Source organism: Dendropsophus ebraccatus, chromosome 1, assembly GCF_027789765.1.
Source record: "Dendropsophus ebraccatus isolate aDenEbr1 chromosome 1, aDenEbr1.pat, whole genome shotgun sequence".
NCBI classification, from domain to species: domain Eukaryota; kingdom Metazoa; phylum Chordata; class Amphibia; order Anura; family Hylidae; genus Dendropsophus; species Dendropsophus ebraccatus.
The window spans coordinates 139,078,170-139,103,079 of NC_091454.1; the positions used below are offsets into that span (position 1 = coordinate 139,078,170).

At 43.9% G+C, this 24,910-nt stretch overlaps 3 protein-coding genes across 6 annotated transcripts in view; 2 read left to right on the top strand and 1 right to left on the bottom strand.

The window, feature by feature from the left end:
- NCAPH2 (non-SMC condensin II complex subunit H2) overlaps positions 1-957 on the top strand; it is a 29,099-nt gene extending 28,142 nt beyond the window's left edge. For all 3 annotated transcript variants that reach the window (XM_069956291.1, XM_069956289.1, XM_069956290.1), the window contains exon 21: positions 429-957. In XM_069956291.1, the coding sequence (XP_069812392.1) occupies positions 429-569 (141 nt within the window). In that variant the 3' untranslated portion in view covers positions 570-957. The remainder of the gene's footprint in view (positions 1-428) is intronic.
- Positions 958-7,592: 6,635 nt separating this feature from the next.
- On the bottom strand, positions 7,593-16,333 carry SCO2 (synthesis of cytochrome C oxidase 2). 2 transcript variants are annotated; one of them, XM_069956293.1, is made up of 2 exons: positions 16,166-16,333; positions 7,593-8,835 (listed from the first exon to the last, which is right to left on the bottom strand). In XM_069956293.1, exon 2 carries the CDS (start codon positions 8,832-8,834, stop codon positions 8,007-8,009), a length of 828 nt encoding a protein of 275 aa, XP_069812394.1. In that variant the 5' UTR covers position 8,835; positions 16,166-16,333; the 3' UTR covers positions 7,593-8,006. The 2 variants fall into 2 exon arrangements, with proteins under 2 accessions (XP_069812394.1, XP_069812393.1); XM_069956292.1 differs by lacking the exon at positions 16,166-16,333 and adding an exon at positions 10,457-10,525.
- Positions 12,946-24,910, top strand: part of LOC138783342 (uncharacterized) — a 39,338-nt gene continuing 27,373 nt past the window's right edge. Inside the window, exon 1 of the mRNA XM_069957937.1 lies at positions 12,946-13,057. Within this exon, the coding sequence (XP_069814038.1) occupies positions 12,984-13,057 (74 nt within the window). The 5' untranslated portion in view covers positions 12,946-12,983. The remainder of the gene's footprint in view (positions 13,058-24,910) is intronic.

The following is a 24,910-nucleotide window of genomic DNA, read 5'->3' on the forward strand; positions in this document are numbered from 1 at the left end:
GTCGTAGCAGGGTCCCGCCTCAGCCGCTGAATGGCTGAGCTGCCTTGAGCTGTCACGTCTCAAGCCGCAGCTTAGACCAGGCAGCGGGATAGGAGAACGGGGCGTCATGATCCGGGACCTGGTGCTGGAACCGGGGAGGTAAATGACCGGTGGCCTCATATCCACCCCTTCCTCGGCCATACATAACCCCAGCCTGGAGTATGCCTTTAAGGCCAAAATCCAATGTGCCCTTAAAGGGTTAAGTAAAACTCTTGGATATTGACATCCTGTTATCTATGACCTGTTGACTAATGCAAAGAATCTGTTGGGAATTAGTGTTTCGACAAACTTTCCTACACTGTTTGCATTAAACCCTCTTACAGGGTACACATCTTGGTTACATGCAATGCAGTACTGACTTATACTTTGAATGTCCTTTTGCTCACTAGGCCAACGATTACACAGTAGAGGTGTCCCAGAAGCCAGGGCTCTATGAAGGACTGGATACAATGTCCCTACGTCTTCTCAGTCAACAGAAGGCACATGAGAGGTTCAAGACTTACACAGCTCCATCTGTTGCTGAGCACTGACAAGAAGGAAGAAGTTAATTATGCTGTGGAATGCATCTTTTGCCGGTTTTCTCTATATAAACAAGACTAACAGCATTGGTAACAAAAAATGTAAGTAATCTGGTATCATTTGGCTGGCAGGAAAGAAATATCACATGCTGAGTGGTGGTGATGTGCTGGACAGCATATTTTCTTACTGAAGATAACAAAACTCAATGAACTTCCCTTATATACTTTCCAGTAATGGAGGAGTGTTGTCACTTAGTGAAGTGCTGTGTGCCTTTAACTAAAGACACAAGGGTTTTTATTTCATTTATATTCTGTACATACACTTTTAATCCTATATTTTGTACAGTCCTGGCTGGTCTATCTGTTTTTAAATGTATGTATAAAATGAATCTATACTTGGTTTTGTTTTGCTTTTTTCCACAATTATGAAATCACAACTTTGAGCATAACTTGGATCATTTTACAAATTGCCCTTAATGCATAATAAAAAAATAAAAGGGGGGTATGACGTGTAGCTGCTCTGGCAAGGACTGCTGTCTGTCAAAGCTCATGCAGACAATTGTAAAGCACAGCTCACAACAGCCTAACTAGGCAATAAAACAAACCTCTGTAAACAGCCTCTTTAGTCCTGTCAATAAGGGTTCTACTACACAAAATGATTATCAGCCATTCTTGGCTCCTATTACACACAGCAATGGTCGGCAGACCTCCATTCTCTTCTATATTGGTGCTCTTTTCCTACTAAATATTGGTTTGTGTAATAGGGCCCTTACAATATTACAAGACTGTGGCTACGCTTCGGGTGGGGGGGATACATAGAACTGGTGAGCTCCAGGGCATGGGGAGGTGGTACACAGTGGGGTGAGATGAGAGGCAGACCGTGATCAGCTGCAGCGGTCGTCCATCGCTTCAGTGGACTGGGTTTAGAATCGCTAACCCGGCCCATTGAAGAGATGGAGGACACGTGATGCCAACATGGAGGGTGAGGGCCAGGAGCAGGGAACGTGTCGGGTTGGACTGAGATATGATTCTCTGCGTTTGGTGGGGGTGAATGCACCTAGATAACAGCAAAACTGTGCAGAATCCATAATAAATTGATATTGGAAAGCTCCGGGTATTTATGCAAAAATAATTTTGGGGGGAATACCCCTTTAACTGTAAGCATTTCTGATTTAGTGAGTGTACAGTTAAAGCGTCGACATAATCACCCCGCGGGACTTGCCCTGGTGCTGGACTCTGCTGTCATGTAATGTCCCAGTAGCTGTCTGGAATTCTATTTGCCACCATAGGGTTCTATGTGGCATCTGTGCTGGAATACCAGTTCTAAAATTCAACCAACAGTCTCCTGCGGGTAAAAACCATTTCCAATATGGATAGTTTGGTACATGCTGTGTATTGAAGTAAAAGTAATTGGTTTAATGAAAGGATTGAAAATTTGAAATGTATTGGCAAAGTTTTATAAATGAATGATTGAGGTTTTTCAGGCAAACAAAGAGGATAGGCTGGGTTCACATTGAGTTTTTGTGTCAGCTTTTCATTTTTTAATTTTTTGCAGAAAATTGATGTACTTGTGCATCTGTTTTTCCATTTATTCCCATTATAAAAAGGGTTAAAATGCCCATGTTTTTGTGTATAAATGTGTTTCTTTTTCTAATGGAAGTAAATGGGAAAACTGATGGACACAAAAAATGCAGTGTGAACCTAGCCTTAAAGGGAAACAGACAGCACAGATTTGCATATATCTGTGCTGCCAGTTTCCAAATACAAAATCACAGCAATATTGCATACATACCTTTTGGCAATGCTATGTGATCCGGCATCTTCGGGAAGAAAAAAAAAAAAAAAGCATGTTTACTCCAGGCTGACAGAGGTCTGTCTGTGACACTGTCGGTCTCCTGCTTTGGACAGTTCTTGTCATGGTCAGAGGTGGCAGCAGAGAGCAGACTGGAAAGAATACATTACTTCCTGAAGAACATACAGCAGCTGATAAGTACTAGAAGATTTGAAAATTTTCAACAAAGTAATTTACAATTATTTATAACTTTCTGACAGGTTTATATTTTACTTCTCCAGCCTACCCATTTTAAGGAGAGGCATGCAATGGTGATTTTTCTCATCTCAAACAATTTATTGAAACAAAAGCCAGCAACAGTGTTGGGTATGCCGCAACAAAAAAAGTCAGTGTCTTAATAACTTATGTGCATAAGCATCAATTTCACTTGACAATGACATCTCATACTGTTCACAAGTCACTGGCTGCTGAGGCATGGCATCCCGCTCTTCTTAAAGGGTGGCTCTCGGGTCATTGAGGGATGAGTCTCCATATGGCGTCTAAGCTGATCTCATAAGTTTTCTATGGCATTCAGGTCTATACAAAGTGTAGGCCATGCCATTTGAGGTACTCTAGTCTCCAGAAGCGGTTTCCAGCTAGTGGTGGTTGTGTGGGTAGGTGTGTCTAGGCAATACTGTATTGCCATAAACTACATGTGTGGGTTAATCACTTCTGGTCTGGCTTAATTACCTTGCATGCTTCAGGCCTGGAATTCCAGCTACCTGGCTCTTCCTGGGTGGTGAGCTTAGCAAGATCATATTTGTATAAATCCACATATTTCAGGAACATAAGGAGATCATAAAATATAATATATATATATATATATATATATATATATATATATATATATATATATATATATATATATATATATATATATATATATACACACACACTAAAATTATACTGTTGGCTCCCACAGGGTAGGTGCCATTTTGGCAGGAATCACTACTGGGCCTGCTGTACATTTCTAAATAAGTTGTCCTGGTCCTTCTTTTAGTAAAAAAAAAAAAAAAATAGACAGAGAAGCCCTGCCTTGGTGACATTGTCCACTGTCAATGAGTCTCCTCTGCCCAGCACTTGCAGCATTAGGAAACTGCACCTACCCGAATAGAGATGATCGAACATCGGGGAATCTTAGGTTCAGTTGAACTCGAACATGCAGCATTTGATTCCTGATGCCTTCCCGGTCCGTGGGGAAGGAGGAGACAGTCTGAGTACCGCCTGGAATTCTGGGATACAGCCTATTACCTAGGCTGTATCCCCGAATTCCAGGCGGTACTCGGGCTGTCTCCTCCTTCCACACGGACTGGGAAGGCATCAGGAATCAAATGCTAAACGTTTGAAAATGTTCGAATTTGATTGAACCTAAGATTTTCCGATGTTCAACCATCTCTATACTCGAAGAGGGGTGGTGGGTGACTGTATAACTTTAATGATAACATATCATATTTGAGGGGTTGCTACAGTTGTATACAGCCTTAAAGGGGTTATTCAGTGCTACAAAAACATGGCCAATTTCTTTCAGAGATAATCTGACTCTTGTTTCCAGTTCAGGTGCAGTTTGCAATTAAAGGGGTTATCCAGCGCTACAAAAACATGGCCACTTTTCCCCCTACTGTTGTCTCCAGTTCAGGTGCGGTTTGCAACTAAGCTCTATTTACTTCAGTGGAACTGAACAGCAAAACCCCACCCAAGCTGGAGACAAGAGAGGGGCTGCCTCTGGAGGAAAGTGGCCATGTTTTTGAATCACTGGATAATCACGTTAAAGGGTTACCCAGCGCTACAAAAACATGGCCGCTGCCTCTGGAGGAAAGTGGCCATGTTTTTGTAGCACTGGATAATCACGTTAAAGGGGTTACCCAGCGCTACAAAAACATGGCCACTTTCCCCCTACTGTTGTCTCCAGTTTGGGTGGGGTTTTGAAACTCAGTTCCATTGAAGTAAATGGACCTTGATTGCAAACTGCACCTGAACTGGAGACAACAGTAGGGGGAAAAGTGGCCATGTCTTTGTAACGCTGGATAACCCCTTTAGGGTGTCTTCACACCTACCGACTCGCAGCGTTAATAACGCTGCAAGTCGGCTAGGTCCTGGCAGATCACTGTCAGTACATACACGCAGCGGTCTGAACGACCGCTGCGTGTATGTAAATCTGCCGGCTGCTTAACCTATTCTGATGCCGGCCGGCCGCCTCCCGCTCAGCTCTGTATACATTACCTCCTCGCTCCACGGGGTCCCGGCGTCCTGCTCTCCCGCCCGGCCAATCAGTGGCTGCGGCAGGGCAAAACACTGATTGGCCGGGCGCGAGAGCAGGACGCCGGGACCCCGTGGAGCGAGGAGGTAATGTATACAGAGCTAAGCGGGAGGCGGCTGGCATCAGAAGGGGTTAAGCAGCCGGCAGATTTACATACACGCAGCGGTCGTTCAGACCGCTGCGTGTATGTACTGACAGTGATCTGCCAGGACCTAGCCGACTTGCAGCGTTATTAACGCTGCGAGTCGGTAGGTGTGAAGGTACTCTTAAGGCTGTCTGAAAAACATGGATACAGCCATAGACTGTATCCATGGTTTTCAGGACTCCCCTAGGGATGCATCCAACCTCTTCAGCCACTGGTAAACAAATGCAGAGCGTTCAGACAAACTCTAGTGTGCTGGAGGTTTGTTTACAGTCATGGCCAAAAGTTTTGAGAATGATACAAATATAAATTTTTATGTCTACTGCTTAAGTATTTAAAATGGCAATTTGCATATACTCCAGAATGTTATAAAGAGTGGTCAGCTTAATAGCAATTACTTGCAAAGTCAATATTTGCCTAGAAAATGAACTTTATCCCCCAAAACACATTTCAACATCATTGCAGCCCTGCCTTAAAGGACAACTCCCACAAAAATTTTTTTTTTTGCTCATTTAACACACATTACAAAGTTATATAACTTTGTAATGTGGTTAAATACCCGGCCTGGCCCCCTTCCCCCACTTTCGGACATGCGCACCAGCAGCCTTTTCATTGGCTGGAGCGCATCACATGGCTTCCAGCTTGCTCAGCCCTGATTGGCTGAGCTTGCTGGAAGCCATGTGATGTGCTCCAGCCAATGAAAAGGCTGCTGGTGCGCAAGCGCACTGGCAGCCTTTTCCATCCCCTGGACCAGGAAGTCGGAGACATCGCTGGATGGCGGACGGCGGCGACGGAGAGGCGGACGGCGGGCGAATCGAGTGGTGTCTGTGTGTGTCTGTGTTTTTTTTTTTTGGGGGGGTCCCGCGGGAGTTGTTCTTTAAAGGACCTGCTAGCATAGTTTTAGTGATTGCTCCATTACCACAGGTGTGGGTGTTGATGAGGACAGGGCTGGAGATCAATTTGTCATGATTAAGTAAGAATGACACCACTGGACACTTTAAAAGGGGGCTGGTGCTTGGCATCATTGTTTCTCTTCTGTTAACCATGGTTATTTTTAAAAAACATGTGCAGTCATCATTGCACTGCACAAAAATGGCCTAACAGGGAAGAATATTGCAGCTAGAAAGATTGCACCTCAGTCAACAATCTATCGCATCATCAAGAACTTCAAGGAGAGAGGTTCCATTGTTGCCAAAAAGGCTCCAGGGCGCCCAAGAAAGACCAGCAAGCGCCAGGACCGTCTCTTAAAAGTGTTTCAGCTGCAGGATCGGGCTACCAACAGTGCAGAGCTTGCTCAGGAATGGCAGCAGGCAGGTGTGAGTGCATCTGCACGCACTGTGAGGCGGAGATTCTTAGGGCAAGGCCTGGTCTCAAGGAGGGCAGCTAAGAAGCCACTTCTCTCCAGAATAAAAACATCAGGGACAGACTGATATTCTGCAAAAGGTACAGGGAGTGGACTGGGGTAAAGTCATTTTCTCTGATGAATCCCCTTAACGATTGTTTGAGACATCTGGATAACAGCTTATTCGGAGAAGACGAGGTGAGCGCTACCACCAGTCTTGTCTCATGCCAACTGTAAAGCATCCTGAAACCATTCATGTGTGGGGTTGCATCTCAGCCAAGGGAATCGGCGCTCTCACAGTCTTGCCTAAAAACACAGCCATGAATAAAGAATGGTACCAGAATGTCCTCCAAGTGCAACTTCTCCCAACCGTCCAAGAGAAGTTTGGCGATCAACAATGCATTTTCCAGCATGATGGAGCATCTTGCCATAAAGCGGTGATAACTAAATGGTTCAGGGAACAAAACATAGAGATTTTGGGTCCATGGCCTGGAAACTCCCCAGATCTTAATCCCATTGAGAACTTGTGGTCAATCATCAAGAGACGGGTGGACAAACAAAAACCAACAAATTCTGGCAAAATGCAAGCATTGATTGTGTCAGAATGGACTGCTATCAGTCAGGATTTGGTCCAGAAGTTGATTGAGAGCATGCCAGGGAGAATTGCAGAGGTCCTGAAGAAGAAGGGTCAACACTGCAAATATTGACCTGCTGCATTAACTCATTCTAACTGTCAATATAAGCTTTTGTTACTTATAATATAATTGCAATTATATTTCTGTATGTGATAAAAACATCTGACAAAAACACGTAAAAACCAGAGGGCAGCAGATCATGTGAAAATATAATATTTGTGTCATTCTCAAAACTTTTCTCCATGACTGTATGTCTAGAAATGATCAAGCAGAGGTCATACACCTTACACCACCCTAGGTACATTACGCTTTAACAGAAACTTTACCCAAGAGTTATCAAGGTGTGTAAAATAGAAACTGATGTAAGTTAATTACAGTTCAGCTTTCATTTTACTAAAGCTGAGCTGTAATTGGTTGCTTTGGGCAGGTTACGCCGGTTTTCATTTTACACACCTTGATGTATTTGGGCCCTTATGTCACTAAGATAACACAACTCTATTCATGCATATTTATTTTTAACAAAAGGCTAGGTTCAAACAGCATCCGTCATCTATTCATCGGCATCCTACAAAGAGCAGGATGCTGATGTATACTATGGTGTGCAGAAGCAGGTATCACTCATTTTAATGCCCGTTTTGGCAGCTTTCTGCTAGTATAGGGTAACTTAATAGGACTCAATTGTGGTGGAAACCACACTATTGAGTTTTGTTAAATTAGCATATACAATGGGAAATCACCTTAAACGTGGTCATAGGTGACTATTTAGGCATTTGTAATGAATGAAACTCACTGCTGTATTCAAACTTATACAAAAGGATGCAACTACAATTTTAATGAAATCTTTTATTCTGTTTCCCTGTGTCACATTTTTATATACAGCAGCTGTATACAGCCTGTGTTCTCCAACCTGGGGCACTAATACCATTGTGCCTTCAATTGTCAGGGCATGATGGAAGTCGTAAGTTTCCAATAACTAGAAAGCTCAAGTTGAAGAACACTGTTCTATACAGATGCATGAGCTCTTTACCCACAATGTATACACATTTACTATCATCTTTTAGCCAGAGCTATAGTGCAGTATAGTATGATTTCTAATATGATAGTCAAAGTATAAAAAAATTGCAGTTAATTTCAACTGAAGAATAAAATATCAATAGGAAACAGAAAATGCCCAAAATATGTTGGATATGTGGACCAATTTGATCAGAAAATTAGTTCAGTGACAGAGGTTGCTGAATACCGTTAACTGAATATAGACTTGTAGGACCTCATATTTCGTTTTACACTTTCAGCTAATTCCTGATCATTAACACTCCGGTTATAGTAGTCTGTGAAGAGTCCATCAGGATTCAGCAAATATATAAGGATAGTGTGGTCAATAATATAATCATTATCCTCATCACGAGGTCCTGCACTGTAATACACCCGATAGGCTTGGGCTACTGCTTTGATCTGCTCCTGGGTGCCAGTCAGCCCCTTGAGACGTGGATGAAAGTCGCTCACATACTTTGCTAGTTCCGCAACATTATCACGCTCTGGATCCACTGAAATAAAGACAGGCAGCACAGGGGGCAAAGAGGGGTCCTTGTCCAACAGGAACACTGCAGAACTCAGCTTTTGCAACTCATCTGGACAGATATCAGGACAATGGGTAAAGCCAAAGTACAGTAACACCCAGTTGCCTTTTAAGTCTTTTTTACAGCAAGGCTGACCTTTATGATCAGTGAGACTAAAGTCTCCCTGACCAACCGCTATGGTACGCAGCTGCTGAATACGTTCAAGCTTCTTCTTTTCCTGCTTCTCCCAACGCAGATACTGCCAGATTCCCACTGCAGCTCCACCAATAATGCAGCTCACAAGTAGCCTGGTTCGTAATGATATTGGGGCCTTTGAGGATTGTGGTTGCTGGGACCTCTGTAATGGTGGAGAAGTAGATATTTGTCTTGTAGAGATCTGCCATTTTATCTTGTTTCTGTAGTCTTTTGGTGTTACACTAACTTGATGTATAACTCCACGATTTAGGAAAGGACTCGGAGGAGATCTACAAATACGCTGTATATGCCGCAGCATCCTAGAGGGGAGAAGATATCAGTGTTATCGTACACAATATTTTTGAGTCTTCTAAGATTTAATAAATTGTACTTAAATCTGAATTTATTTCAATTTTTTTTGTGTACTTGATGTTAAAGCAGACCATATTCTGCAGCAGTGTGGATAGCCTGTCACCATTCAGATCAGTCCCTATCCACGTTGGGGCTCACAATCAAAATTCACTTATCTGTATGTTTTTGGATGTGTTACATGCAGATTTGCCATGGATTTCATTAAGGGTTATAAAGCCACGGCATGCCTTCAGTTTTGGGGGATATTGTTTGCTAAAAGCTTCTCAAAATCCCTTTCACATGTATTGTGATGAGAATTCAACCTTCACTTTCTATTAGCACTGACTGTTTGATATAAAGTGGGCTCCAGACTCATGAGCAGGTCACATACCCTCTTATAATAAGGCTGGGTTCACACTGCGCTTATGGTGTATGTCAGAATGAGATGTTGATATATACTGTGGAGTACAACACCAGATGACTGCTATAAACTGGCTCACTATATAGAAGCATACATTCAGCGTGATTATTTGCTCGGTGGATACGGAGCGAGCTGAAGATATGCTTCTATAATTGAGATGTCTGAGAAATGGTGAGAGATTGAATTACCTATATCTACACCTATTGTACTAAAAGTGATTGTGACCCCATTTGGTGGCATCAGGTAGTGTGGAGTGCGTGCTATATATATGGTTTACACATATACTGACACCTCATGACCAACCTCTGCTGATATACATTAATTTACCAGGATTTAAAGTGACTGTACCACCAGGCCCAGGCAGAAGCACTGGAGGCGGGCCGACCCACCCTTAGTGGGAGGAAACCCCAGCCCCTCTATGATAGGGTTCCATTCATTCTAATGGAGCCCTATCATAGAGGAATGGGGGTTTCCTCCCACTAAGGGTGGGTCGGCCCGCCTTCAGTGCTTCAGCCTGGGCCTGGTGGTACAGTCACTTTAAAACCAGAAAATGCTATTGAGTCCCATTAAATACTAGGTAATTCCGGGCCACTGAAATGAATGGTGCCTGCTGCTGCATGCCACATTATACACTGGCATCCAGTTCTAAACAGGATGCTGACAGATCAGACATGAGCACAACTCGAACATGTTCAAGTTCAATTGTTTGGCATTGAGAAGTTGGATGCCGCCCTAGAGAGTCCAGGAAAACTTTGATCCAGCCTATGTACTGTGGCATACAGCAGCAGCCGCCATTCCATCTTCTTCAGCCACCAGTATTAAAAAGTCACACGATCGCTTATCTCTCTGACAGATATATGTGACGTTCACCATAAAAGCAGTGTAAACACGGCCTAACCCGGCTCTTCTCTTATCTCCAGGAGAGGGCTGGTCCTGTTTTCTGACAATAAGGCTATATCCAGACACAGCACATACGCTGGATAACCCCTTAAAATATTTTGAGAAATCTGCTCCATTCTGTTTTGCACACTTGACACATTTCAGGTCCTTCAGCTGAGTACAAGATAATAAAGCACAATGCACACAGTGCAGAACTGCTAACATCACATAACGTGTACATCCCAGTCCCCCAGTATAAAGCCGTGTCCAGTAACCCCCAGCCCACCAACCTCGTGCTCTGCTGCTTCTGGAGGTTACACAGGAAAGATCCCAGTCAGCTGAAGGACCTTTGGTGATGTCACAGTCATGTGATCAGTGTGGGCGATGACAGGCGGTTGTGTGTACTCAGCATAGTTGCATATAGAGCAGAGCTGTGTGTGATGGCAGGTCAGCACGCCTATAACATGCAGACAGCACTAGGATTTGCTTGTGAACAAGTGCAAACAGTAAAGAAAGAGCCTTCTTGTATTGTAATAGCCAAACCTTTCTAATACCAAAACCTTCACTATACAGCACCGTTCACATCTGCTTTGTCAATTCTGGTTTACTGTTCCATCAAAAGTAGCAGAAACAGAATAAGGAAGGGCACCATTAACTTCTACAGCATGGTCTGGTGTTTGGACAGGAAGAACAATGCAGTGCTATTGCTGCCATAAAATATGTCAGGACAGGGAATCTAATGTGGATGTGAACAAAGCACAAACGTGAATCGATACCCCATAGATTTGCAGTGAATTTGCACACAAAAACAAATTACAATGGACTAGATTAGAAAATTGAGCTGTGTCTTCTATATTTGTGCAACAGAAAGCGCATCGATTTATTGACCAGGTTTTTGTGTACGTTAAAAGTAACCAGATAAAGATGGGTATGTTAAACCGACTGCAAAAACATGTGAACCCAGCTTTAAAGGAAACCTGTCAGCCCCCCTGAAGCCACCCCACCCCCGGACAGGGCCCGGCCCCCATACCGAGCGCTGACCCGGCTGATAGGTTTCCTTTAACCTTCAAACTTGCTATGTACTACATATTGCAGTGACATTCCTGTTCCTCAGAAGAATTTCGTAAGGAAAAGAGACCCAACATGTCTTTTTTGTTAGTCATAATTTTTTTTTACAGGAAACTGTAAGAAAAGTCCCGTGGAGTAGTAAAAATTTCCCCACACAGTTGGAGTTTCACTTTTGGTTATGTCTGTAGCATCCCACCACCCATTACAGAATAAATCAGCAGCTTTCTCCACAGATTGGCATGACACTATTTTTTGCAGCTATAAAACATAGCACTTTTTACCTCAAGGATTGAACTAGTGTTTACACAATGGCCAAAAAGTGTGAGGTAGTGAGGCCACCTGGTCCAGCTGAAAGCAAGAGTCAGGCTCCATTATAAGTCTATGGAGCCTGACTCCTGTAATAAGTTGGATCAAGCAACTAGCCAGGGAGTGGAGTGCACTGCCAGGAACATTCCCCAGCCATAACTCACAACTGCAGCGAGTCTCAGGACTGAGACCCCCATGGGTCTCCAAACTGCGGCCCTCCGGCTGTTGCAAAACTACATTTCCCATCATGCCTGGACTGCCAAATCCACAGCTTTAGCTGTCCGGGCATGATGGGAATTGTGGTTTTGCAACAACTGGAGGGCCGAAGTTTGGAGACCCATGCGCAATCTTAGGCTATGTTCCCACATAGTATTTTTGCTCAGTATTTTGCAACCAAAACCAGGAGTTATTTTAAAAACAGTCATCCACTTAATTTCAGTATTGTGTGAACATAGCCTTTCTGTGTTTTCAATCCACTCCTGGTTTTGGTTGCAAAATACTGAGCAAGAATACTGTGTGGGAACATAGCTTGAAGAGAATCTGTCAGCTGCAATTCAGGGTCCACACTGCTGACACTATAGCTGATAAGTCAATGAGACACATGGTATTGTAGATGGCATTGTACTGTTCCCCTCAAGAATGGAACATTTACACACAAGGCTGAAGTTGGTTTCTTATTCAGCAGTTTCTTACTCAGAGGATTTTTCTTTTTCCTGTTTTAGCTATTATTCTTACAGAAAATGTATAATATTCATAACCTGCTGTAAGTGAGGAGTCCTGAGGGGACCGGTGATAAAAAATGGCCAAAAGGAGCCCACGGTTGGCATAAAAATGGGCATCAAAGTGAAAACACAAAATTATGATTTAAAAATAAAATTGACTTCGGGCCACTGATCTCACACGGATAATACACAGACAGGGATGCCCCGCATCACATCCAGGAGAGTCCAGCCTGGCCCAAAGTGGTTCTGGGTATAAAAACTGGCATCAAAGTGGGCAGACGGGCATTTTTCCTAATTTGAATAGGTAACAGGTGTTTTCAAAGGGTTAAATGAGTTCGGGCCACTGATCTCACACTGATAACACACAGAGAGGGATGCCCCGCATCATACCCAAGAGAGTCCAGCCCGGCCCAAAGTGGTTCTGGGTATACAAACTGGCATCAAAATGTGCACATAGCAATTTTTCATGATTTGAATAAGTAACAGCTGTTTTCAAAGGGTTAAATGAATGCGGGCCACTGATCTCACACTACGTACACACAGTACAGTCTGTCCAGCGCGATCCCTCCCATAGACGGACTGTATGTCACTGAGGCAGGTGGGATTCGGCAGCGGAGAGTTCCGACTTTTTTTACTCTGTGTGAGCTGGCCTTATAGGGGAACTACCTGGAGGTGAAAGAAATCTAACCCGCTGATATCTCCCTATTGCAGCGGAGATGCCATGGATGACGGGATGTCTCTTATCTTCATCCTCGATGCTGTTGTGGTGCAGTTTGGCGTTTGCTCCACTGTACGGTAAGACTATTAGGAGCACTGGAGCTACTCTCTGTGTATTTTCAGTGGTCCGAACTCATTTAACCCTTTGAAAACAGCTGTTACTTATTCAAATTAGGAAAAAATGCCCATCTGCCCACTTTGATGACAGTTTTTATACCCAGAACCACTTTGGGCCAGGCTGGACTCTCTTGGATGTGATGTGGGGCATTGCTCTCTGTGTGTTATCAGTGTGAGATCAGTGGCCCAAACTCATTTAACCCTTTGAAAACACCTGTTACTTATTCAAATCATGAAAAATGCCTATGTGCCCATTTTGATGCCAGTTTTTATACCCAGAACCACTTTGGGCCAGGCTGGACTCTCTTGGGTGTGATGTGGGGCATCCCTCTCTATGTATTATCAGTGTGAGATCAGTGGCCCGAAGTCAATTTTATTTTTAAATCATAATTTTGTGCTTTCACTTTGATGGTCATTTTTATGCCAACCGTGGGCTCCTTTAAAACCAATCTCTACAGGGCCCCTCACTTACGGTAGGGTATGAATATTATACATTTTCTGTAAGAATAATAGCTAAAACAGGAAAAAGAAAAATCCTCTGAATAAGAAACTGCCGAATAAGAAACCAACTTCAGCCTCGTCATTTACACATTGTTTGTACAGGAGCAGATCAGAATGAGGGTAATCAGGTCTACTGCCCAAAGCCCTTCCCTCCAATGGGGCCCAGGGCCAGAAAGTAATTCCCCCCATCATAAATTCCTTTAAATGCCAACCAACTATCCTGCACATCTTCACCTATTGACTGTACAGAATCTGATAGACTATTGGCCCATGCCGGCCAAGTAGCACCTACTTCTAATGCCCCCAAAATGTGAACTTCTACTTACGTTTATACATGACTAAGTTAGGATGCCCAATCCTCGGCAGATGTCAGAGACAGGTAGTATTCACACTTATGGCTTACTGCCATTGGCGGCTCACACTAATGCGTCACCTCTAAGGCTATGCTTACACATCTTTGAAATGGCGGTCGTTTTTTATTAGACAGCTGTCATTTATACGGCAAATACCAGCTGTTGTTTTAAAATAACTGATGGCTGTCATTTCAATGGTGTGTGAACATAGCCCTACTAACATTTTACATAAAACATAGAAAAGACAAAGAAAGGTATAAGGTTTGCAACAGGACATCTCACAGGGCTATATAAAGCAATATGTACCCCATAATACAATTAAAGATCACATCATTCTCAAATAAGGTGCGAAGTTTATAGTTTTTAGTGTATTTCTCAACTGACAGCCAGCCGCACAATGTAACACATAACATCCTGTGTGGTTTGCAACTATTGGTGTATCTTTCCTTCAGGTTAGTAGTAAGTATCTGTTACACATATGGATGCCTGCAGGTAAGTATGTATCTGTTACACAAATGGATGCCTTCAGGTAAGTATGTATCTGTTACACAAATGGATGCTTTCAGGTAAGTATGTATCTGTTACACATATGGGTGCCTGCAGGTAAGTATGTATCTGTTACACACATGGATGCCTGCAGGTAAGTATGTATCTGTTACACAAATGGATTCCTTCAGGTAAGTATGTATCTGTTACATATATGGATGCCTTCAGGTAAGTATGTATCTGTTACACATATGGGTGCCTTCAGGTAAGTATGTATCTGTTACACATATGGGTGCCTTCAGGTAAGTATGTATCTGTTACACACATGGATGCCTGCAGGTAAGTATGTATCTGTTACACACATGGATGCCTGCAGGTAAGTATGTATCTGTTACATATATGGATGCCTTCAGGTAAGTATGTATCTGTTACACATATGGATGCCTTCAGGTATGTATGTATCTGTTACACATATGGATGCCTTCAGGTATGTATGTATCTGTTACACAAATGAATGCCTTCAGGTTAGTATGTATCTGTTACACATATGGATTCCTGCAGGTAAGTATGTATCTGTCACATACCTGGATGCCTTAAGGTAAGTACAGTGGTGCCTTGGATTGCGAGCATAATTGCTTTCGGGACCGTGCTTGTAATTCATATCCACTCTTAAACTAAAGCAAATTTTCCCATAAGAAGTCATAGAAATGCAGACAATTGCTCTTAAACCAAGTCACAATTTTGAAAAACTGTGAGCTCTTAAACCAAAACGTTCTTAAACCAAATTACTCTTAAACCAAGGTACCACTGTATGTCAATATCTGTTACGTATATAGATACCTTCAGGTAAGTATGTATCTGTTACATGTATGGATGCACGCATGTAAGAATGTATCTGTTTCATATATGGATGCCTTCAGGTATGTATGTATCTGTTACATATATGGATGCCTGCAGGAAAGTATGTATTTGTTACATATATGGATCCCTGCAGGTAAGTATGTATCTGTTACACACATGGATGCCTGCAGGTAAGTATGTATCTGTTACATATATGAATGCCTGCAGGTATGTATCTGTTACATATATGGATGCCTGCAGGTATGTATGTGTTACATATATGGATCCCTGCAGGTAAGTATGTATCTGTTACACACATGGATGCCTGCAGGTAAGTATGTATCTGTTACATATATGAATGCCTGCAGGTATGTATCTGTTACATATATGGATGCCTGCAGGTATGTATGTGTTACATATATGGATCCCTGCAGGTAAGTATGTATCTGTTACACACATGGATGCCTGCAGGTAAGTATGTATCTGTTACATATATGGATGCCTTCAGGTAAGTATGTATCTGTTACATATATGAATGCCTGCAGGTAAGTATGTATCTGTTACATATATGGATGCCTGCAGGTATGTATGTGTTACATATATGGATGCATGCAGGTAAGTATGTATCTGTTACACATATGGATGCCTGCAGGTAAGTATGTATCTTTTACACATATGGATTCCTTTAGGAAAGTATGTATCTGTTACACACATGGATGCCTGCAGGTAAGTATGTATGTATGTATGTATGTATGTATGTATGTATGTGTTACACGTATGGATGCCTCTGTGTTCACTTTCAGTTGCCACCTGCCCGGCTCAGAAAAGCTCCGTATTATTGTTGGCGGATATTATCGATAATCAGACAAGTTATAAGTATTGTCCTCGCCTCCTGACTGACTGAAGCGCCGCCTCCTCTAATCGCCCATTTTAGGACATCATGATGACAGCTTTTCTTGTCCTTCTTCCCAGAAGGCAGCAGCCTTGTTTCCCAGTGTGGATAGCAGCATCAGAAATGCGCGGATGCCGCTTGTCTCACTACTGAAATAACGCTCCCCATCCCATGCCCGCGGCTCTCTGTTACGGTAAGTCCGCAAGTTCCCGCCTTTCTCCCACGCATACATGTGACAGCTGCCTCTTACAGCAATACACTGTGAGCGGCACAGAGAGAAGCAGAACGGGCAGCGGCAGCCGGGAGCGCTACTCACCGCACTGCTCTCAGCGGCGCCTCCTAGAGGAAAGTCACAGTAGCTGCGGAGACCACTGGCTACGAGGTAGGGGCTGCAAGTGCGTCAGGGCTGAGTGTTTGCATAGGTACACAGACATCTCTGGTGGGAGGTAAGGAGGGACAGTCTGTAGGGACCATCGTTCCTAGGGCGCGAACTTCTTTACTAGAGAAGTCATTGTAGACATTACCTGCCTATACTCTGGAGGAGGATGGGTATATACAGCAAGAGCCTACAGGGGGCATACACAGCAAGAGCCTACAGGAGGAGGGGGTATACACAGCAAGAGCCTACAATAAGAGGGGTATACACAGCAATATCCTATAGGAGGGGGGGTATACACAGCAATATCCTACAGGAGGAGGGGGTATACACAAAAAGAGCCTACAGGAGGAGGGGTATACACAGCAAGAGCTTACAGGAGGAGGGGGCATACACAGCAAGAGCCTACAGGAGGAGGGGTATACACAGCAAGAGCCTACAGGAGGAAGGGACATACACAGCAAGAGCCTACAGGAAGAGGGGTATACACAGCAATTTCCTACCGGAGGAGGGGGCATACACAGCAAGAGCCTACAGGAGAAGCGGTAGTGCTCTGCTGTATTCAAGTCTTTGGCTGTATCTGCCTGCTCAAGTGTCCGGAGTTCCTTCTCTTATCTGGGTGTCATTCCGTTATCTCTCATCATCGTTTTAAGTATTCACCGCAAGTATTATTCTCAAGCTAATCCACCCAGCAACGCTACTTTCTCTCATACTCCTACTCCCATCATCCGGCACGTGTTCTCCCAGCCTATGCAGCATCACTCCTGCCTTGTTTGTCAAAGCCTGCTATATACCCGGTTGCAACCGGACAGAACTGTTGCTACTAGTTACCTCATCTATAATAAAACCGCTGTTACTGAACCCTGGCATTGGTGTCCACTAACTGGTGCCCTGACTAGGTGCAGCGAAGAATCGCATGCCGATCATCACCCGCAGATTTCACAGACCGGCCCTACAGCTGTGCTGCCCTCAGGCCTATACAGTGACAAGTATACTCCCTGCAGCTGCCCCGGTTATTGCCCGCTCATAACAACAGCACTGCGGAAGTGGCCCCCAGAGGCCAGGGCATCGCACTATTAGAGGCTTTTATTGTTACAAATGGAAAAAGGTTTTTTTTTTTTTTTACTTTTCTGACTTTAGGGCCAGTTCATACTGAGCAAAAGGCAAGGAATTTCCTCACTGAATCTGCATTTAAAATTCCGGCCGAAAAAATTGGCGCTGAGCAATTTTCCATTGAGCTTGATGGGATTTCCGCTCTGCTGCTCACACGGTGGAATTTCCGCACAGAATGTTTTGCCACAGTTCCACCTTCCGCCCAAAGAATTGACTTGTCAATGGTGCTCAGATTCTGCTCAAATTCAGAGCTGCCAGAGCTGAATAGGCGAGGAATTTCAAGCAGAAAACTTTCTTCTTCAATTCCTTGTCTGTTGTTCAGTGTAAACAGGCCCTTAGAGGACATCAGAATTACATTACAAGATTTTTTTACATATTGCTGGATATTGACTTGTGGCCTCTTCTGATATGTCTGTTGGTGTAAATACTTACCTTCCTTGTAAAATAATTTTGGAACAGCTTTTTTTTTTATAGCCACAGAGTAGGGCTGGGCGATATTGGCCTAAATCAATATCGCGGTTTATCGCATATGTAGCTGCGGTAACGATAATTGGACGATAACTATGACACGCCCCCTTTGTAAGCCACACCCCTTTTACAGGCCACACCCACTCGGCCGTGCCAAACTGGGGATAGTTTGTTTCAATAAAGTTAAAAAAAGTACAGTAACTCAATGAGCAGCAACCCAAGCTAGGTACACACTACAGGACATGTATATACAGGTATACAGCTATGTGCACACTACAGGACGTGTATATACAGGTATACAGCTATGTGCACACTACAGGACGTGTATATACAGGTATATAGCTATGTACTATAGGTACCCAGAGTATATATGATGGGTATATAGTATATACAGGTGACAGTACAGGGACGTACATTATAGGGGGCTGTAGATGGCACTGCACTGACACGCTGTAAAGATATCGATCTATCGTTCGTGACAGACGCACATCCAAGGCTGAAGTAGAGGGTGCTGAACACAGAAAGGCCTTTGGCAGGGGGTCCCAAAATACAAAGCAGCAAGAGTCCGCAGCACACCAGCATATAGTGAAGAGATAAGCATGCTTGAAAATGATTCTGGAGTGAATTGAAACGTCGTATCCTGCACCTTATTTGATGGAATGAACCACTCTTCACTACATGCTGGTGTGCTGCGGACTCTTGCTGCTTTATCTATATCTATCTATTCTCTATCTATCTATCTATCTCCTATCTATCTATCTATCTTCTATCTATCTATCTATCTATCTATCTATCTATCTATCTATCTATCTATCATCTATTTCCTATCTATCTATCTATCATCTATCTCCTATCTATCTATGTATCTATCTATCTATCTATCTATCTATCTATCTCCTATCTATCTATCTATCTATCTATCTATCTATCTATCTATCTATCTCCTATCTATCTATCTATCTATCTATCTATCTATCTATCTATCTCCTATCTATCTATCTCCTATCTATCTATCTATCGAACTATCTATCTATCTCCTATCTATCTATCTATCTATCTATCTATCTATCTATCTATCTCCTATCTATCTATGTATCTATCTATCTATCTATCTATCTATCTATCTATCTATCTCCTATCTTCTATCTATCTATCTCCTATATCTCCTATCTATCTATCTCCTATATCTCCTATCTATCTATCTATCTATCTATCTATCTATCTATCTATCTCCTATCTATCTATCTATCTCCTATCTATCTATCTATCTATCTATCTATCTATCTATCTCCTATCTATCTATCTCCTATATCTCCTATCTATCTATCTATCTATCATCTATCTCCTATCTATCTATGTATCTATCTATCTATCTATCTATCTATCTATCTATCTATCTCCTATCTTCTATCTATCTATCTCCTATATCTCCTATCTATCTATCTCCTATATCTCCTATCTATCTATCTATCTATCTATCTATCTATCTATCTATCTATCTCCTATCTATCTATCTATCTCCTATCTATCTCCTATCTATCTATCTATCTATCTATCTATCTATCTATCTATCTCCTATCTATCTATCTATCTCCTATCTATCTATCTATCTATCTATCTATCTATCTATCTCCTATCTATCTATCTATCTATCTATCTATCTATCTATCTATCTATCTATCTATCTCCTATCTATCTATCTATCTATCTATCTATCTATTATCTATCTATCTCCTATCTATCTATCTATCTATCTATCTATCTATCTATCTATCTCCTATCTATCTATCTCCTATCTATCTATCTTCTCTACGGGGAGGTGGGCAGGGGTGTACGGGGGGGGGGGACGGGCAGGGGTGTATGGGTACACAGGGGAGCGGGCAGAGGTGGATGGGTACACAGGGGGGCCGGCAGGGGTGGATGGGTACACAGTGGGGCAGCAGGGGTGGATGGGTACACAGGGGGGCCGGCAGGGGTGGATGGGTACACAGGGGGTCCGGCAAGGGTGGATGGGTACACAGGGGGGCCGGCAAGGGTGGATGGGTACACAGGGGAGCGGGCAGGGGTGTATGGGTACACAGGTGGGCGGGTAGGGGTGGATGGGTACACAGGTGGGCCCGCAGGGGTGGATGGGTACACAGGGGGGCCGGCAGGGGTGGATGGGTACACAGGGGGGCGGGCAGGGGTGGATGGGTACACAGGGGGGCGGGCAGGGGTGGATGGGTACACAGGGGGGCGGGCAGGGGTGGCTGGGTACACAGGGGGGCGGGCAGGGGTGGCTGGGTACACAGGGGAGCGGGCAGGGGTGTATGGGTACACAGGGGGGCGGGCAGGGGTGGATGGGTACACAGGGGGGCGGGCAAGGGTGGCTGGGTACACAGGGGGGCGGGCAGGGGTGGATGGGTACACAGGGGGGCGGGCAGGGGTGGCTGGGTACACAGGGAGCTGCATGCATATGCTCCTCCACCTTGAGATCTGACCGGCGTCCCTGCACACACATGACATTAATGTGCAGCGCTCGCCGGGAGGAGGGGGGGGACCGGCACCAGTCCTGTCCGAGCGCCCTTCTCCTCCGGCCGGCGAGCGCTGCACATGTTAATGTCCTGTGTGTGCAGGGACGCCGGACAGGACAGGATCACTCAGGAACATTCTCCCCTGGACCCTGCTGCTCCTCCACTTCCCGCGCGCACACCGGCGTCCCTGCACACACAGGACATTAACGTGCAGCGCTCGCCGGCCGGAGGAGAAGGGCGCTCGGACAGGACTGGTGCCGCTCCCCCAACTCCCTCTCCCGGCGAGCGCTGCACGTTAATGTCCTGTGTGTGCAGGGACGCCGGACGGGACAGGGGGAGGGCGGGCGCTCACACTGGACGGGTGCCGGGGGCGGGCATTCTCACCTGGGCCCTGCTGCTCCTCCACCTCCCGCTCTGATTCCGGCGTCCCTGCACATAACGTGCAGCGCTCACGCCGCCGCGACTGCGTGCAGAAGCTCTTTTGGAAACACAAAAATACCGCAGATACCGTCCTGGCTCAGTTGAGGTCGGTTAACCGACGCCAGTGACGGTATCGGTATTTTTGCGGTATACCGCCCAGCCCTACCACAGAGAATGAAGGTAGTTTTCATAGGGTTTAACCCCCACTTCCATCCCAGACTGGTCACCCTAGCTGCAGTGCACCCAGTGAGTACAAGTTAGTCAGTCAGCTGGGCCCTGTCATTTAATGTCATACAGCTAAGCTAATACTGACATGAAGCAAACGTAGATTGTCTTTTTGCAGTACCTTATTGGTGCTGGCGCAGGGACCCCATTAGCATGGTCCTTTTTTCACAACGCCGCCCAGTTCCCGCACTTTGCACTATTTTACTCTTATGCGGCTGCCCGCCTATATGCACTGGAGGCTGGCCCGATGCCCCCAGTGTGACGATATCCCCTCAGTGACGCTGCCCTGCTTGATTCTAAGGAAGCTTCTTCCCCATGGGGAGGGGATATCGTCACGCTGGGGCCGCTGGGTCAGCCTCCAGTGCATAGAGCCGGGTCGCTGAACAAGAACAAAACAGTGCCGAGCTAATTTTAAAAAAGGTCCAGGGATCCCTAGGCTGGCTCCAATAAGGTACTGCAGAAGAAAATGACATAGGTCTGATGGTACATTTACTTTAAAGAGTCACTGTCGTTAATTTTTTATTTTTTTTTTGCAGAAATCAATAGTCCAGGCGATTTTAAGAAACTTTGTAATTGGGTTTATTAGGCAAATATGCCGTTATCTGCATTTAAAAAGCCTTTTCCTAGGTCCCCCCCTCCTTTCTGTCATCCACCGCTCAGAATCAGGAAATCTCAATCAGACGGGTCCTGTCTATGCTATGGAGAGGGGAGGGGGGAGGAGAGACGAGTGAGATTAGTCAGCAGCAGAGAACAAAGGATTACACAACAGGGAACCCACTGAAAGCTCTATTCAGAGGTCAGAGAGGTCAGTGGTGAGATCAGAGGAGAGAGCCTGGTGATGTAGCTTTAAATTAACTCTTTGTTGTCATGTTTTGGAGCCTCATGACAGTGACACTTTAAGTAAAATGACAGCAGAAGTTGCTACCCTGTGAAAGATGAAAATCATGCCAGATGTGGCCCTAACTGTCTGACACTCTCCCATCCAATCTGATATGTTTGTTTGTATAGCTATGGCATGCTCCATTTATAATTTTACCGGTACATGTGGTTGTGGTTTTTGAAACTCTGTTTACTTTTGTATGTGTTTATATATATATATATATATATATATATATATATATATATATATATGGCACTGTTTTATTCCTTTTGGTTTTTCTTGTTACTCTTACTAATTTTGTTACCTGGCTTTTGGTCTTTCTAAACTTTTAAGGGAATTTGGCCAGTGAACTATAGTGGTATTATTTTTAGAGCCATTATTAAACTTTGCTTTGAGGTTATGTGGTAAGGCAAAATTCTGAGCCATAGCGTGCATGCCTTCTCCCTCCCCCACTCCCTTTCTTGGCTGAATGACTGCACAGCTCACTGCTGGCTCCGGCTAAGCCCTGTACATCAATTAGTTAAGGCTGAAAATGAGTGGTGGAGAGAGACGGAATGTATGCTGCGTTTCATCACCACCACCTTCACACTTGAGCTCTGAACAAGATCTAGGTAACAGATTCCATTTAAATTTCTCATAAGCCTACATGGAGACAGCCACACCAATAATGTGCTTCAGTAAAACTGCAGCCGTATGTACAGTGGGTACATATGATATTACTATGATTTCTGTAACCATTGAAAGGGGAACTGTCAGAAGGTAACAGGAATATAACCTGCTGGTGCCCCCTATTGCGCACGGGGCAATATGGATGAAGGTATGTCTTTCACGCCGTTCCCGTATACCATATCTCTGAAGGCTAACATCAGTTCAGGCTAAATGGCCAGCCCCATAGTCATTTACAGAAAATAAAATTTTGAATCAGACAATAAAAAGCAGACTAGCAGGAAGGAATGTGTGTCAGTCTCTGGGTTCATTTACTTTGGCAATACTTTAAAGACTGCAATGTAATGTTGTCAGATATACATCCTGTTCTTACGTAACTGTTTTCTGCAAGACACATATTTGTCAGGTATTATAATTATTTTAGGCATTCTCAACTTCTGCTTCATTCACTTGGAAGAAACTAGTGGATGTCTTACCGATTCTTTTCCTCTGATAACCCCTTCAGTCTGTCCCATGAAAGTGCTCAGAGATATATAGCCATAGATGTTCATTACACTATGTTACACAAGTTTTGTTCCTGAGGTCTGTTAAATTTCCTCTGCTCATGTATAAACTTGATAAAAAAAACACCAATACAGTGGTGTCTTGGATTACGAGCATAATTCGTTTTGGGGCCGTGCTTGTAAAATCACTGTCACGAATCTGCCCCCAAATATAGTCTCCCATCATGTTCTCATTATACTGTCCTTGGTAACAGCGTTCAATGTTCATTATGCCCTAGTGAAATCGCTCGCCTTCCTCCTCTGAATAAGCTTCCATGTTTTCTTTAAATTTATCAAGATGGGTATCAAGAATATAGACTTTAAGTGACATCTATGTCATACATTTACGTTTTATGTTGGGAAGGGGATAACGTTTAATAAATGTCAAAGTTTTCCAGAATGAGAATAAAAATCTGTCATGTAAGAGTTGTCCACTTAAGTGCTTAGTTTAAGGTAAGGCTGGGTTCACACTGTTTTTGCAATCCGTTTTAAGCAAAGAAACGGATGAAAATGGATTTATTTTTGTGCATCTGTTTTGATCTGTTTTTTCCATTGACTTCCATAAAAAATGGACTAAAACACATGAGTTATTTTAGTGTACACAAAAACATGGTCAATTGTGTTTTTGTGTTCGCTAAAAAAAAAAAAAGGATGTGTTTGGTTCAGTTTCTTTGATAGTGGAAAAACAGATCAAAACGAATACACACAAATGTATCTGTTTTTCATCATTTTTTTTTTTTTTTTTTGCACCACATGCTATGATACCAATAGGGAATGTTGTTGTTATTATATGACACACGTCTTGTTATGTACATATATGTTATGTACACTACCATTGGTTACATAGTGGATTTGGATTACAATAATAAGACTAGAGGGACGGGGGCTTCCTCCCTCTGGATGCCGTACTTGGTAATCGGGCCGTGGTTGAAAAAAAGGACCAAGGCACCGGCTTCCCCACGCCAGCGCCGTTGTAACCATGTGGAACACTTAAGGCGAATGTAGCGATGGTACTTTAACTTTAACTACTTACTATTTATATATTGACTCTTGGGTCATCGTTAGTGCTTGTGATAATGGTATGCCTTTACTGCCCAAGGCTATGCTGACACTATGTAAAAGTATGGCCGTTGTTTTCATCGTACATGCAGTGTGGAACATTGCCTATTCCTCTATGGGATCCCGGCCGGAGCGTATACACATCTCATGCGCTCCGGCCGGGATCCCGTGCGGCTCCGCAAAGAACTGACATGTCAGTTTTCTGCGGCCGCAATTCAGTGAATTGCGGCTGTAGGAAACCCTGTCAGTTTCCACAATGAAGCGAGCGGCACCGGCCACTTGCTTCATTGTGTCCTATGGGGAGTTCTTATGCGGGCGCACGCTGATGCGCCCGCATCAGAACTCTACGGCCAATACGGTACTGCAGCTACTGGGATGATCTTTGCAGAGACTGGCTGTTACGTGACCCGGCCGGGAATGGCCGGTCTCTTACGTAGTGTGAACATAGCCCATGTGTTTGCAAGCAGCAGTTCTGATTCA

Coding starts and splice junctions, on each gene's coding strand:
- SCO2 (XM_069956293.1), bottom strand. CDS start 8,834: ATGCTGCGGCATATACAGCGTATTTGTAGATCTCCTCCGAGTCCTTTC.